This window comes from Mauremys mutica, chromosome 11 (genome assembly GCF_020497125.1).
Source record: "Mauremys mutica isolate MM-2020 ecotype Southern chromosome 11, ASM2049712v1, whole genome shotgun sequence".
NCBI classification, from domain to species: domain Eukaryota; kingdom Metazoa; phylum Chordata; order Testudines; family Geoemydidae; genus Mauremys; species Mauremys mutica.
The window spans coordinates 11,897,753-11,913,691 of NC_059082.1; the positions used below are offsets into that span (position 1 = coordinate 11,897,753).

General features: G+C 48.5%; 1 protein-coding gene across 7 annotated transcripts in view; it reads right to left on the minus strand.

Annotated features, from left to right (window-relative positions):
- CHD2 (chromodomain helicase DNA binding protein 2) overlaps positions 1-15,939 on the minus strand; it is an 80,916-nt gene continuing 64,977 nt past the window's right edge. For 6 of the 7 annotated variants that reach the window (XM_044978821.1, XM_044978823.1, XM_044978822.1 and 3 more), the window contains 11 exons: positions 15,147-15,285; positions 14,850-15,000; positions 13,569-13,688; positions 12,610-12,738; positions 11,757-11,897; positions 10,180-10,314; positions 7,400-7,578; positions 6,150-6,249; positions 5,073-5,289; positions 3,901-4,150; positions 1-2,808 (listed from right to left, as the gene is read on the minus strand). In XM_044978821.1, the coding sequence (XP_044834756.1) occupies positions 2,475-2,808; positions 3,901-4,150; positions 5,073-5,289; positions 6,150-6,249; positions 7,400-7,578; positions 10,180-10,314; positions 11,757-11,897; positions 12,610-12,738; positions 13,569-13,688; positions 14,850-15,000; positions 15,147-15,285 (1,895 nt within the window). In that variant the 3' untranslated portion in view covers positions 1-2,474. The remainder of the gene's footprint in view (positions 2,809-3,900; positions 4,151-5,072; positions 5,290-6,149; positions 6,250-7,399; positions 7,579-10,179; positions 10,315-11,756; positions 11,898-12,609; positions 12,739-13,568; positions 13,689-14,849; positions 15,001-15,146; positions 15,286-15,939) is intronic. The other variant, XM_044978820.1, reaches the window with a different exon arrangement.

Genomic DNA, 15,939 nt, shown 5'->3' on the forward strand with positions numbered 1-15,939 from the left:
GGAAGAGCTGGATACAGCCACCGCGCCAAGTATAGACGCTTTTGTACACAGGTTGTGCATCTGTCACTGTGACCCGAATCACACTGTCGTTCCCATTTGCAGCAAACCATGGTTGCTTTTGAATGATCTCATGGGACAGAGAGACCCTCATTAAACCAATGGGCTCAGAATGGATCGAGCACACAATGATGGTAACAGATTTTCAGGGACTTCATTCCGTCAGCACCAAGCAGACAGGAAGCTTGGGCGTTATTAGTGTTGATTTGCGTGTACCTTCCAAACTGCCAACGGAAGAGTTAACACCTTTGCCTCAACCGAGCCCTGCCTTTACCGCCTCACCTCCAAGCAGGCAGGGCCTTTGTCATAAGCACCCGCCCCAGGGTCTCCAACAACAATGGTGACCTACATTCATCCAGAGAGAGGCAGCAGGAAGGGAGTCCGCTCCCTCGCTTTGGGAAGGCGCCTCGGCTGGTTTGGATGTATACGGCTGTTCACCTCTACAAGCGCCGCGGGGAAATTCTTCCCTCAGGCCATTCTGGTCAAGATAACTTACCAGTCAAAGACAGGCAGGGAATTAAAAATCCACCTCACCTCGGGCCTTCGAAGAGAGGAGTGTTCTGATTTTGCCCAGATGAGGGTAACGCTGCCACCTTTTCAGGAACCCAAGGTCTGCACCCTTCGCATTAAATTGTGCAGTTTGCCGCTGGCCTTGTCTTCAGAACACAGCTGCAGTTCCCATAGATTACAGGTCCTGGCCCCAAATGTGCCAATTTAATCTGAATGGCCTGGCTGCTTGCCTCAAGGCAGAGCCTGGCATTAGGGACCTGCAGACTGTCTCCTGGGGCCCTGACTCCATATTAAAGATGGAGCTGAAGGCAGGAACTCCTCCTGCTCTATATGTGGCCAGCCGGCTCTGCTTTGGCTACTTCTGACTTACTAGAAGTGTTCTGGTAAATCCCTCCCTGCTGGACATTCGCCTTTCACGCTGCACCGTGATCCTAACACTTTGATGAATGTTTGCAGTGAAGCCTATTCATTTGGCTGCAAACCATTCTACTCCCCTTACCCTTCTTGGGCTTGTTATACATCTTCTGACCGGGGGGGGGGCGAAGGGGGGGGGCTACTATGAGGATTTTAAACACTGAGAATTTAGGATTTGCTCAGCAGAAATCTAAGTTCGGAGCACTTATGCAAGTTCCCAATTTAAAGATACAGAAGTTCGTTCAATATGGCTACTTTCCGCTCCTCAGAGAGTAAGCGCAGATCACTGGAACGTTGGCAGGAAGGTGGCCAGCTCACTGCTTTGTGCAAAGATAGAGCTCTGCATGGAAAACTCCAGCCAACTGCATTCACATTTAACTCGGCATGGTGCCCTCGCCAAGCCCAACATGCAGCTTCTGACCCTTAGATTTCAAAATGTGCTCCAAGGAGAAGTAAACACTGGGATCACCATTCTCCAGTTGGGCAAACTGAAGTGCAGAGAAGTGATTTGCCCCAGGGTTAGAGTAGGTGAGCAGCAGAGGAGTATAGAAGCCAGGATCTCTGACCCCCCAGAGCCATTCCTCCACCACAAACCATTCAGCTTCCAGCCAATATGTTCTACATAAGGAACATCCTTACTAGCAGCGGCGAGAGAGAAATGGGTCAAGAGAGTTTGTGTTGCGGATTCCTGAGCCCCTTCCACTGGGAAATACTGTAACTGCCATTTCCCGTCTCACTGGTTTGAAGGGGGAATTAAGGCTCTGCTCAGGGACTCTGTCCCTTCCCCGTATATTGAGGACCTCCACCATGAAGTGCACAAAGCAGAGCCAGTCTCTTGAAATGGACAAAGACATGAGAAATGGCCACGTGGGCAAGGAAGTGATGGATTCCCACTCCTACCTTTCTGAGTCACTCTGGAGCGGCCCCGAGTTCCCCCTTCCTCTCGGAGGACCATGATAAGAACAGGGTCAGTTATTTACTCTGAGAGAGCCCTCCTGTCCATTCCAAATGCATCCCACCCCGCCACTGGTTACACACACACCCCAGCCTGACTGGGTTATGCCCACCCCACAGCAGCATGTGTCATGTAACGTCACGCCAGACTGGGCATACAAAGCTGTCTACAAAGTCTTAAGCAGCATCGATCCACGTTCTTGGTTCTGGGGAAAGCTCCGCAGCTGTGAAATATTCACAAGAGTCTGTTGGATGCAGCTTTCAATGAAAAACAAAACTAAAGCAAAGACTGACACCTGTTCCCCCCTGTGGGCAATGGATCCAGTTCCAATGCCAGACTGGAGAAGGCGGGATATGAAAAAGGAATCCAGACCAGAACTAACAGCTGGGGAGAGCCCCTGCCCACTCCCCAAAATCCTCCTTCACCCAGCAAGACGATAGCAGCATGATCAGTCTCCGGTTACCGGGTTGGAAAAGCAGCCACTGTTGCATCAGACCAAGTATTTCAGATGAGCTCTCTCCCTCCGATCCCAGGCGCTTTATGTTTTTCGAACATTCCAGTTATAATCTGGATTGTTTTTCTGTTCTAACGACCTGTCCAGGGGTGACCTGTGATCCAGGGGTGACTTGGACTCATGAGGGGATTTTTGAGATGGGGGTGAGCGAGGGTCCGAGAGCTGGGAGTGAGGAGGGGGAAGCGGCTGTTTGTAATCCCCTGATTTGTCTGTATGGAAGGACCGGTAATGATCCGAAGGTCCCGGGCCATGGTATCCCATGGGTGGCCTGTGATCAGACATTCTTCTGAATTCCTGCTGGTGGTAGTTCTGGGGCCTGAACTCATCAGATCTTCGCCGCTTGGAATCGTGATGGTGTCTAGATGTAAAAAAACGAACACACAAAACAATATCAGCTCAAGAGCAGACACTTATGCAGCTCCCCACTCCCCATCCTGAAATATCCAAGGAAAGGTCCAAATTCCACTCCTGAATAATGCTGCTGGTGATTATTTACTCAGCCCTGTAGGTGTGGATAGCTCTCTGCAAACAAACAAGACTAGGTGTCCCTTGGAATCTAAGTAGTAGAGAGACTTGAAGCCTTTAAGAGCGTTCCAGGGAGAATGCTAACTGTGTGTGTCTGCCCGTAGGAGACAGGAGAACTAGCAGCAGGGTCGGGGAAAAGGGATTTACAGGGGAACGCCAGAAGAGAACTGGATAGAACAGGAGGGATCAAAGACAAGGGGAGGGAGGGAAGAAAAGCAACGTCACCTAAATACCTTCCCAGTGAGCTTGTAACGCATATGGGTTGGCAGCTCCTGATCGGAAACATACAAGCGGAGACCCAAGCCTGGACTGTCACGCTTGGAGTCTAAAGCTTACTGGTGGAAAAAAGCAGGCTAGAGCTCATGTCTAAGGGTACGTCTTCACTACCCGCCATATCGGCGGGTAGCAATCGATTTCTCGGAGTTCGATAGATCGCGTCTCATCTAGACGCGATCTATCGAACTCCGAACGTGCTCCCGTCGACTCTGGAACTCCACCACCACGAACGGAGGTGGCGGAGTCGACGGGGGAGCCGCGGACGTCGATCCCGCGCCGTGACGACGGGTAAGTAATTCGAACTAAGGTACTTCGACTTCAGCTACGCGAAGTTGCGTACCTTAGATCGAACCACCCCCCCCCCACCCCCCCAGTGTAGACCAGGCCTAAGGTAATCGGAGGGCAAGGCAGAAACAAGAACCCCGCAGTGATGCCGACTTCAGAGAGGCAGAAAAGAAAACAAGACTCCAATTAGGTGACTAAGTCTGAATTTGAATCCAGAATGCAAATGCCAATAGCACCCACCACCTCCATTCCACTGAGCTCCGAGGCTCCCCCTTGTGGCAAGCAGGAAGTGTCTGTACAGTGGCTGGGTGAATGGTTGCCGACTCCATCCAGCCAGTTTGTGATAGTCCGCATTAACAGTTACCTGTCATAATAATCTCTGTGTCCCCTGTGGTCTCGGTCACTGTTGTACTGCTCATACGGCCTCTTGCGGGAGAGGTTATTTGGTCGGTAGTTCCCGGAGCTTCGGTGGGGGTCGCCACGAGACCGACGATCCCCGTAGTGGTGATCCTTGTACCAGTGCTGCTCGTACTGGTGATGCCGTTCTCCACCCCAGACCTGGTTGCTGTTGCCACCATAGTTAAATTTCCGATCTCTCTGCCAGTCTCCTCGATCTGCAGGGAGGAAAACACAGGTCTGAGGGTCGGTCTCACCATCACCTACCCTACCCTGGACAGACCATGACACAGGTGGCTTGCACGCGATAGTAGGTGGTAATTCTAGGCAATGGTTTTTGTTTGTCTTATTCAAGCTTCCAGACAGCAGCTTTGTGGGTTCTATAAAGTCCCTTCTGAGGTTTAGACACAGGATGTTTATAATACAACAAGTCATTGATGGCAGTAAATACTGATTTAAAGAGGAATCTTTTAAAGGGTTTGTGGTAAAAGGAAGAAATCAACAAAAGCAAAATGTACCCTGAATATCAGGGGGAAATACCCTAATTCTATTCTACATCCTGTCCTCATCACGATAGCCTCTGAGCACCTTTCAGTCATGCTGTAAGTGAGTGGTTCCCAAACTTGTTCTGCCGCTTGTGCACGGAAAGCCCCTGGCAGGCTGGGCCGGTTCGTTTACCTGCCGCGTCCACAAGTCTGGCCGATCGCGCCTCCCACTGGCCGTGGTTCGCTGCTCCAGGTCAATAGGAGATGCTGGAAGCGGCGGCCAGTATGTCCTTCGGCCCACGTCACTTCCAGCAGCTCCCATTGGCCTGGAGCAGCAAACCGCGGCCAGTAGGAACTGCGATCAGCCGAACCTGCGGATGCGGCAGGTAAACAAACCAGCCTGGCCCAACAGGGGCTTTCCCTGCACAAGCAGCGGAACAAGTTTGGGAACCACTGCTTTAAGTAATATGACTCCCATCTGTTGCGTGTGATCTGTTATCTCTCTCTCTCCTCCTCTCCCTCGGGAACCCCAGAACTTAAAACTTGACTGGACAAAAGCCCTGGAGGATGTACTGCAGGGAACAATCAGGCCTTGGCTTGGGATGGACAGGGGACCTGCTAGCCTCATCCTCTGACTCTCTCGTGAAGGACCCACCTGCGTTACTGAAGTGTCTCTTGTTAGGGTGGCTGTAGTTATCCCGCTGGTGCCCGTGCATCTGCTGCGAGTGCGAGGGGGGCAGGTGGAGTTTCTGAGAATGAGGGTTGGGAGGCAGGTGAGACTGAGACATGAGGGAATCCCGGCTGGAGCCAGAAGGCTCTGAGCGGAATAGCCTTTTGCTGCCAGCCATGTCCTCCTTCTTCTTCTGCTCCTGCTGAGGACAAGGGAGACACTTCCAGTACAATGGAATGAAAAAGATAAGATGCTTCCCCCCTTCAATTCCCCGGAGTGCCTCGGGCAGGCTGTGAAACCCTGTCTGTTGCACTCTGGATTCATTTAGAGCAGGGAGATTCCCTGCTGACTGGAGACCTGCATCTTCTCTGGGGATTGTGCTGTGAATTACTTTTGTGCTCAGGAGAGTAAGGAATCAATAGCACTTGAGCCAGACCTGTGTAAGGCAGGAGATGTGCAAGTTTCCACCACACACACCGCTGCCAACACGTTTTAATCCTGACAGACAGCATCATCCCCGATTTCTACTCTTGTGTAGGAGATAACCCAATGTGCCACACCAACAGGAATAGTCCAGCGGGAGGCAACAATAATGACTGGACGAAAGAAGAGAGGAGCTTCCACGTGTTAAAAGGGTAACAAGTGACTAGCACAGTGTAGTTTATAAAACAGACAAATAAGGAGTGATGGTGGAGGTAAACAAAGCAAAGAGTTGCAGAGAAAGCCAATCAGCGGCCTAATAACCCAGCACCATCCTACCAGAGCTAAAAAGCACTGACATTTTAAAAAGCAACCAATGTGAAAGAATATAAATGTATGCGCTGCCGAGCCCATGGCGCAGCTTCACAAACACGATTCTCAGGAGACAACAGCCCTTGAATTTTGACCCAAAGATTTATAGTGCATCAGTCACCATAAGCCATGGTACCAGTAGGACTGTGTGGTTATGTGGCTGCAACTGCAACAGCATCACAAATAGTAGCTAAGGCCAGGGAAGAGATGCGAGAACTCCCTGTTCTATACAGACTCTTCCTCACCAAGGGAGCACATTTCAGATCTTACCTCCTCTTCCTGGGATCTTTTTTTGTGAGCCATTTTGTAGAGTTTGTGCAATTTTCTAGCATCAAATTCTGTGAACTTGGACACAAATATCCACAGGTTCCTGAAGGGACATTAAGATTTTCTATTAATTACTAAACAGCAGTTTAACTTATCTTCCTCATTTGTACAATCTGCAAAAAACCACTGAGCTAAGGATTAGCAATGATTCCCTTCATCTGGCAGATGGCATGCGAGTACAGAGAGATTAAATGATTTGCCAAGGATTACACAGGGAGTCTATGGCAAATCTGAGAAATGAACCCAGGACACCAGAGTCCCATTTCAGTGCCTTAGCTACAAAACCATCTCTCCTTGTAAAACACTCCTCCAGCCTTTATAATCTTGGGCCTATCCTCTGCTCAGAGCACGAGCCTATATAACAAGCAATGGGAGTTATAAAAACACCCTCCTGGAAAGTGGAGAAAGAATCCCTTCCATCTTGCAAGGGAAACTGTTAAGATGATAAAAACAAAAATATTTTCAAAGAGAAAGCACCCTGCTGCTGGACTCTAACTCAATCTCTGTTACCAGGCAAAGACCTAAAATCCAATATCCATTTAATCAGGAATGCTGTTTCTTTACTTTGTCTATTTCACTCATCTGGGACAGGAAAAGCAGGCTTCACTCAGCTTCACCATCTCTTTTTTGGCTCTCTTGCATCAGCACAACGCTACTGTACTTCGGATCCCATCCAAAGGCTAATCAGTGGCCTAGATAACAGAAGTTAGCAGCCACCCTCCAGTTCCTATAAAAGGGCATCCTAGGCATCAACTTGCATCAGTCTGTGTGCGGACATTCACATTTCAGTTTCAAAGGAGCTTGTTTCAGTTTTGCGGAAGTGTAAGGAAAGTATCTTCAGCTACACTGATATCAGCACCTCTCCAACTGAAACGCACAGGTGTCTGCACAGAGTTTGCACCAGTTAGGCCAAACCCGTTTTTAAATTGATTTATTTTAAGCTGGTGACACTTTTTAATGTGGACGAAGCCCTAGTCTCCAAGAGGTCCAGGACAGAACGAGCCATGGTTCCTGACACACATACCATCCCCCGGTCAGCTTTCAAGAGGGTCTTTGAAACAGGCTGGGGGGAAGCACTGGGAGGGGAACATTGGAATCTGACTTCTGGGCTGTAAAATCCAGCACCTTCCATAAGCACTAAATTCACTTAAATATTCACAAACTAGCCAAAGAAAAACAAAATGGTCTGTTACCTTCTCCACAGCTTGATGTGCTCCTGGTCAGAGTAGGCTTTAAGGCACTCTGAGATGCGATCTCCAATTTTCAGGAGGCAGTTGCGAGTATGCTCCAGCTGTTCTTGCACTGTCAGTCCCTTATCTGGCTTGTCCAGTTGCTTCAGTGCCTTTTTCACTGGCCTCATCCTCTCTTTGCACTTAGGTGAGCAACACAGAGCAAAAATTAATTAATTTCATGCCTGGGTTCTACCCTCTCTGTTGACCTTCTCTCAACCAATCGCTGGGGAGAGGGGGAGGGGAATTCACTAATACCAGCTGTTAGTCATCCTTTATTTAGTTTTAAAATAAGGAGATGTCCCCCATGCAAACAGCAGACTTTGAAAGACATGCAGCATAAAGCAATGAGAGCCTGTCCTCAACATCATCCACCCACCCCTCCTCCTGGAAGTGCACAATGTGCTCTGCAAGTATTGAATATGCACTCAGTCTGATATCCTGAGGTCTAGATGCATAATCAAGGGGCATGTTACTATTTATGCACTGAAGATAAAATACATAGGTTCACTATCAAAAATCACACTGACAGATAAAAAGGTTTTTTTAACTACTGCTGTTAACAAAACTGAAAGAAATTAGAGGAAACCATCATTTGTGTACGTAACAGCACTTTGCCTATAGCCAGTTTCACCCTCTCATTTTTCACTCCCGGGGGAAATCTGCACCACTGCTCAAGTGCAGAATTTATGTTCTCTGCATATTTCTTTGTTTCCCTGCAGAAAAATGACTTTCTGACAGGGAAGCAAAGGGAAGCCACAAGAGCCATCATACGACCCAACCCAGCAGTATGTTTCGAGTGCCCAGGGCAGCTGCACCCGGATCCCCACTCCACCAAGCCCCAACCAGCTGCTCCTGGATCCCCACCCCACTAAGCCCCACTCCCCCAGCATCTGGACCCCCCACTGAGCCCCCCAACTGAGCTCTATCCCCTCACATGCAGACCCACCCCCCACCCTGCTGAGCCCCAACCACCTTCACCTGGACCCCCCTGCAGAGTCCCATTACCATGGCACCCAGAACCCCTCAACAAGCCCTTGTGCATCCAGATCCCCCCCACACCCAGATCTCCCCCTGAGCCACCCACACCCAGATTGTCCCACACAGAAACCTCTCCACCCACACCTGGATCCCCCCACACTAAGCCCCTCCACACTTGGATCCTGCCTGGCTGAGCCTGCCTGCCCACACCTGGTGCACCTGGCATGGAGGGGCAGGGCCCTGGGGTGTTTCTGGAGCAGGCCCGGTCCTTGCGCTATGTCAGGGTTGGGTGCAGGCTCACTGCTGAGTCCAAGTGCTGGGAGGGGGGAGCTGCACCGTGATCTCCCATCTCTGTGCGGCCAGTGGCCTGTGCTCCCCAACGCCAGGCTGGAGCCTCCACATTTATTGACAAATAAAATTTGCAGAATTTTAAAATATTGTGCACAGAATTGTTAATTTTTTGGTGCAGGATTTTTAATGATTTGGCGCAGAATGCCCTCAGGAGTACTTTTTAGTCAGTCCTTTTTAGTCACTTTCCCATTGTTTGCGTGAGTCTTTCAGAGAACAACCAAGAAACATTTTGTTTTTATTTTTTAAATAAAAAGGGACTGGAAAAAAAAAACAACAAAAAAATTAGCCAGGGGCCTCAAGAGTAAATACAGTATCTGAAACTACTTCCACCTTTTCATGTTCTGTATGTATACGTATCTCCTTACTATACGTTCCATTCTATGCATCTGAAGAAGTGAGCTGTAGCCCTCGGAAGCTTATGCTCAAATAAATGTGTTAGTCTCTAAGGTGCCACAAGTACTCCTGTTCTTTTTACTTGTTTTAAAAAACGGACTGGATTTCAAGTTGATAGCACCCCCTTCAAATACACAAGCCAGGCAGAGGAGAGTCCAGCATAAGAGACTATATTAAGTGGTGTGTTTGCAGCCGTGCTCACCAGTCTGCACCGGCGGCACATTGCTGAGTTTTCATTTACACAGCTTGGAAAGCACTTACAGTGGAACTTACTACAACAACTCAGTGAGCAAATGTGGATCTACAGGACATACAAAAGTTACTCTAGGGTGGCCTCAATATTCTTCCAGCCCAGGAATAACCTTGGTTGCTGAGGGAAAGAGTCTGCCACACACTGCTACAGGGTCACAACATTTGGCTATGACGGTCAAGGCAGCTGTGGGAACGGAAAGCTTTAGTTTGAAATAAGAGGGTGCTACAGTGAGTTAGGGTGTTGTGCTGCCTCTGCTATGCCCACTTCTGTCGTGTTCCCAACAGAGAGATGAAATGAGAGCATGCATTACCAGTGCAACTAAGTGGCACAGAATCTAGAGAGGAGATATTCCAAACCTGTTTTTAATACTGTGCTTGTTTTCGGGAGGATGGCTCCCTAAGGAGGCCTTGATGTTTCTCCCATTTGAGGTCCCACGTCAGAGCCACCATCCTTTCAGCCAAGGAGAAGTCCTGGCTGGGACTCCTTTTGCCACTTGTCCATAGTGCTCTCAAATTAGCTGCAGGGGATCACTGTTAAGCAATGTGAAGTGCACCTTTCCTTCCAGGAGTGGAGTGTACTGAGTCCATAGAATCCCCAAGGGCTGCTTGCTTAGCAGTGGGGTCCAGGTTAGGGTAGTTAGTGCTGCTCAAACCCGGGCACTTAGGCAAACGAAGCCGCAGATATTCATAACTTACAGTGGTGTTAGTGTGCCAGGAAACCCCCGAGCTCCCACTTTGTGCCCTTGTCTCCAGAAGAAGATACTCACTATGCTGAACGTTTCCTGGTCCAGGTCATCATCCTCATCTTCTCCAATGGGGACGGGCTCACTCCCTGCTGTAATGTGGACAGGACCTTGAGATCGCTTCCCTTTGCTTCCAGACTTGGTCTCGCTACCTTTGGCCTTGAAAAGAACAAACAGCCCTTTGACAGTGAGCCGAACCCGGGGATTCTGCATGGCCCACCGTGAGATCCTCTGTGACGACTACCATTGGCAATTAATAAATGGTATGCCCCTCTGCAGCATCTTCGTCCCAAAGCTCTTCAAGTGCTTTAGAGCCATGAATGAATGAAGAGTCACATCACACCCGTGAGAGGAAACTGGAGCACAGACACACCTGGGCCAGCGTTTTCAGAAGTGGCACCAGTGATCTGGGGTCGGTACACAGGGAGAGGCTAAACCCGCCTGTGAGGGACTGCACTGGAGAATTAGGGTCACACAGTGGGTGCGTATCCTCTGGGACCCCCGACATGGCCTGATATTCAGAAGGGCCTGAAATTCCACTATAAGTCAGAGCCTCTGGAAATCAATCCCAACATTGGGCACCCCAAATCACTGACTGCTAGTGAACATGTTGAGCTGCCCAAGCTTGCCCAGGAAATTGGTGCAAGAGCTGTCAACAGAACCGAAGTCTCAAAGCAACTGATCCTGAGCTTCAGCCTCAGAAACTATCATTTCTCCCTTATTCCTATTAACAGCTGAAGGCCATGCCGCATTTCACTGGGAAGGGGACTTCCCCTAGATTTGAATAAGGTCTCAGCTTTGACTTAGGACCGCAGTGTCATAATACACTAGCATTTGGTATAGACCTCAAGTACCCCAAGTCATTACTACGGAGCCTTTCCCCTGTGCCTAGTCTGAATCCAGCCCATGGCAGCAGTGACCCAATGTCCAAGGGGCAACTAAGTTACGTTTCCAGCATAGCCTGACACCTGTGCTGACAGCATCAATCCCTGCCAACATGGGAACAGCCAAGATGATATTTCACGGCCCCTGTGTAGGTCGGATTATTATGGACGGATTTGAAGTCCAGAGCAATTCAGACACTGCCTGCCAACACCAAGACTAATTAAACCCTTACACCCTTTGAACAATAAGCTCCAAAATCTCTTCTCTCCTTTTCTTGATGCCAGCCATTCTGGGATACTCTTCTGTTTGGGGATAGCTGTCTTTTCAAGTCAGTGTGAAAATAGCTCACTCCTTTTCACACGTTATACTTAGTTCCCAACCCACAGAATAGGTGACCTTTTCCATTCTTCACTGCAGGTATCGTTTCCCTCCTATTCAGGGTAAACCCTCACATCAAAAAGTTCTGGAGGCTAAGAGCCCTCCCCAATGCTCACTAGTAAAGGATGCCCTTGCATTCTTTCCCATGGGGTCTTTAGGAATGTCCAATCTCATAGTGTGTCCATCTCTGCGAATATTCCCTGGAGGGACTTCACTGCCCTCTCAAACTGTTCTCCTTGACAGGTATTGGTATGTGCAGGATTCAAATCTGAAATCCTGAATGTGATCTCCAGCCTGTAACATGTTTCTAAAGGTTACATGTAAGATATTCCTGGTACCTTCTCTTTCTTATCCTTCGTTTTCTTTTTCTCTTTATCGCCTTCCTTTTCCTTCTTTGTGGTTGACTGTTTTTCCTTGTTCTCTTTGTTCTCTTTCTTCTTCTGTTTCTTTTTCACTGGGCTCTTTTCCAAGCCATCCTCCTAGGAAATTAGTCACAGGCTCAAACATCGTTCACAAAGTCACTCAGACACATTTTACTCTATAAACCTACATCCTGCAAGAGCACCTGATTCTTGCTGCTCATTCAAACTTTTCCTAGCTCTGATTAACCTAAGAAAGTCCAAAGCAGCAATCTGCCCAACCCCCACAAACCCTGCCTCTAAGGTTATTCCATCAAACCGGCATCATTCTGCAGCCTACTAGCAAACTGCAGCTACATAGAACACTCCCTAATTTAATTTAGCTAGTCAGTAGGCTCATCTCTTCAAGGTAGATACTGATCAGAAGCATTAAGAAACCTTTAAGTTATGTGCAGAGCGACCCAAAGAGAGGGTTTTTCCAAGATCAAAATTATCTTGGTAAACTCTGGCTTCACCAATGGCAGGTTTTCTGAGGAGGACGGTCTCCAAGCCAACAAAGGCTGAAAGTGGCCCATTTTGGGGCCCATCCACAATGCTCTGAGCACTGGCTTAATGAGGTGGGTGGAGAAGGCCTCACCACCTCCTATGTTCCCAAGTAACTCAACATGTTTCCAGTGCAGAGCTGCCAGGCCCCTATTTCAGTTTAATGCTCTGCAGCTCCCCTAGTGGTTGTTTGGTGAAGCTGCAACAGGTGCTTTTCAGGTGTAGTTTCTGAAGCACCATCACAGTTCAAGCAGCTTTGTAAAAGCCCCCTCCACCTAGGTCAACACACCTTGACTTCACCCTCTTCTGACTGATTGTCTGAGTGCCGAGGAGAGGACAGGTCATTTCCATGCTCATCTTTGACTTTGGGAGCTTTGTTCTCTTTCTTTACGCGTGGTTTCCTCTTCTTCAGTTTGGTCTGGGGAAGAAGAGAAACCAGTTAGGGCTTGAAAACCACTTCCTGAAACAGAAACACCATCTGTCTTCCTCTAGGCAGTAGGAGTCCATTTGGAGCACTAGAAGATCCAATGGGCCATGGGAAATGACACCGAGCCACTAACTAGAATTACGACCTCCATCAGAGGGTCCCATTTTGGCTAGCAAGAGGAAATCCATCTGAGGTTTGAAGGCTCAAAGGACTATTTTGAACACACAGAAAAATAGTACAAGTGAATTGCTGGCACCAAGCAGCCTGGTGACGGGGCAAATGAAGGAGAGCTGGTGCCTGCTGCCAGAGGGTATTTAATGTGACACCCACATTGCAGTATCCAGGAGGAAGAATGCTGGGATAAAAAGAGCTTTATTCTGGGTACATTCTCTATTTCCACAACTCCAACTCTCCTTGCTAGTTGGGGCATTCAGCATCCAACCCTATGGAAGCCATAATTTTTCATAAAATCTGTGCACATCTCTTTAGAGTTCACTTCTGCTTCTGACAAGTGACTTGGTAAAATGAGAATCATGGAATCCTATGTATGATGCGCAGTGTCTCACACATCAAGCACACTCAGCTTACAGGTAAAAAGATGCCCTTTTCTAAGTGACAGACCTGCCAAGTTAGCCTGGCCCTAGGATCTGAGAGCCAAGCCCCACCAGCTCTAGGTTCAATGGGATGAAGGGATCAGAGTACAACACAGCCACAGTCCGTTCAAACAGAGTATTTCATGAGCTAGAAATGCAGGAGGTAGTTTCCTTCTAAGCAGTGTCCAATGTCCCCCCCTAGGGGCACTCAGCCATCCCCTCACTCACCTCTTCCCCATCTTTCACAGTTTCCTTCTCCAGTTCTTTCTTCAGCAATTTCAGCAGATAATCGACGCGGGTCTGGAGCTGCTTTCCCTGAGGCTTCTTATCTGTCTCAACAGGTAGGATCTTAGATAAAAACAAAACACCCACATGCACCTATCAAGCCTTGAAGTGAGCAGACAAGCACTAGTAACAAACTCCTCCCCTAGCATCCAGCAAGGGAGTGAGGAAACCTCAACTTCTCAGGGGAGCTGCCTTACCCTGCTCTCCCAGGCACAAAGTCCCAGATCCTCAAAGATATTTAGGTGGCTAACTCCCGTTAAGTTCAATGGGAGTCAGGTGCCTAAATCCACACGAGGATCTAGGCCAAGGAGCTCCCTAAAAGTCTCCTCCTTTCATAAGGCAGCATGCGGAACTCTACCAATTCGAGTGTGGGGAGAGGGTGCGCCCCCGTGCTGGTACTGAAGTGACAGGACATGTGTGACCACAGTCTGGTAAGAACTTCAACTGCTGCTACCTCGGATTACAGAAGAACTTCTCCAGCGAGCAAGCAAACTCGCTGCAAAATACATCAAGAAGCCTGTGTTGCAATAGACACTTTGCTCCCTTGTTTTGACAAGCCGAATTTGTTTATGATATCATTTTACAGTAGGCTAGTACTGCGTAGCATATTTGGTAAAAGTAAAGAATCATTCGTAATTTGAGAAAAAAGCTATTTCTGTAAAGTTGATTTCACTGGTTTGTGTCTTAATAAACAGATAAAAATGGAGCTCTGCTATCGCTGTTTTCTTTAAACAACTAACTGGTCTGACTGTAATTTACATAGAGCAATGACTCAGCCAGGGCATTTGTGTTGTGAAGTGAGGTGAAGCTGCTGTCTTTGGGGTAAGAATCATCAGCACAGTGCGTTAGCAGAGGGAGAATTAGAGGGGCTCCCCTGTACCACCACTGTGAGGAAGAGATTCCCACGACTGTTTCAGTTTTAAAATGCTATTCTGAGCATCACACCTGAGGGTGCTCATTCATGCCAGGACACGACCTGATTTTTGCTAACAACATCTGGGTTGTCAGCAGTGACACTGTCTGAGCTCAGCATTAACTATGGGGGAAACCTAACAGAACCAGCATCAATACATTGGGAATGCAGCATTCCAGAGAGATCATGGTCATTGTTTTCCTTGTTGTTATCATTGTTTTAAGTGTGTACCAATATAAACATCCGTTTTTGAGGAAGCAAACGTTCTCCCTGAGCGCCGGAACTAAAGCGAGCAACACATGAAGACCTACCTTATCAGTTAACTTCAGTTCTGGGTCCGTTTTAATGAGCTCCCAGTTTCCATAGCCGTGTTCATAAATTCCCAGCAATAAACGAGAATCATCCTCCACTCCCCAGTCTACATCAAAATGAGCAGCTTTGACGCGGCAGGTCAGGCAGTACCTGAAGGCATTTCAAACACGAGAGCGGTGGTGAGGGGCTCCTTTCCAACACTGTGGTGTCAAAGCAAATCTGCAAACCCAGGCTTTCCTTTTGCCAGCCCAAAACCCCAAGCTCCTTGCACTTTCCTCCCAGTCATGCCAACTCACTTCCTCTTCTCCTCCAGGTCCGTGGGAATGGATTTGTGCAGCATTTCAAACTCTTCTTCATGCTGGATGATGGATTTCACGTTGACTTGGACACCAGAGATCTTGAGGGTAGGACCCCTCCTTTTCCCAGGCCCTTTCCCTGTTCAACAGCAACAAACATTTCAGCTGAAAGCACTTCGACAGAATGAAAGAGATGCTGGAAAAGGCTCAGATACATTCGAGAGCTTTATATTCCTCCCGTCATCCTCTGTTTACATCTAGGGCTGGCTGCTAATGCTCGGGTAGATTCTGAAAAGTAGGCTCTGCTTTCCGAGAGCGGTAGGGAGTGATTCGTTACACTCCAAGCCCCTTCCCAAGTCATTTTCTTAATTACAAATAGATCAACAACACTGGAGTTCAGCCACTTTAGCAGCTCAGTTCAGCCAAGGTCACGCAGAGAATTAATGGCAGAGTTGGCAATAACACCCACGTCTCCAGATTCCCTGTCTCCTGCGCCAGCCACCAGACCACCCTGCTTCCTAGAAAGCTAGAGCATGCAGAGGCAACACACAGGGCTGGATGTTCCTCAGGGTATTTATCCAGCGCTATGGAGGCACTGACTGGCTCAGAGGACCGATAACTGCAGGTACAGGTATTGTGTAGGATACATGCTATTGGTTTGATTCCAGCCCAGGAAGCAATCCAGTCTGCTGGCTACTCCACAACCCAACATGAAACGAGTTGGTGGTTGTAGCCCATGCCTTAGAAATCCCATGTCCACCAGACGCTAACGGTTCAAAATGACACCCTTCAG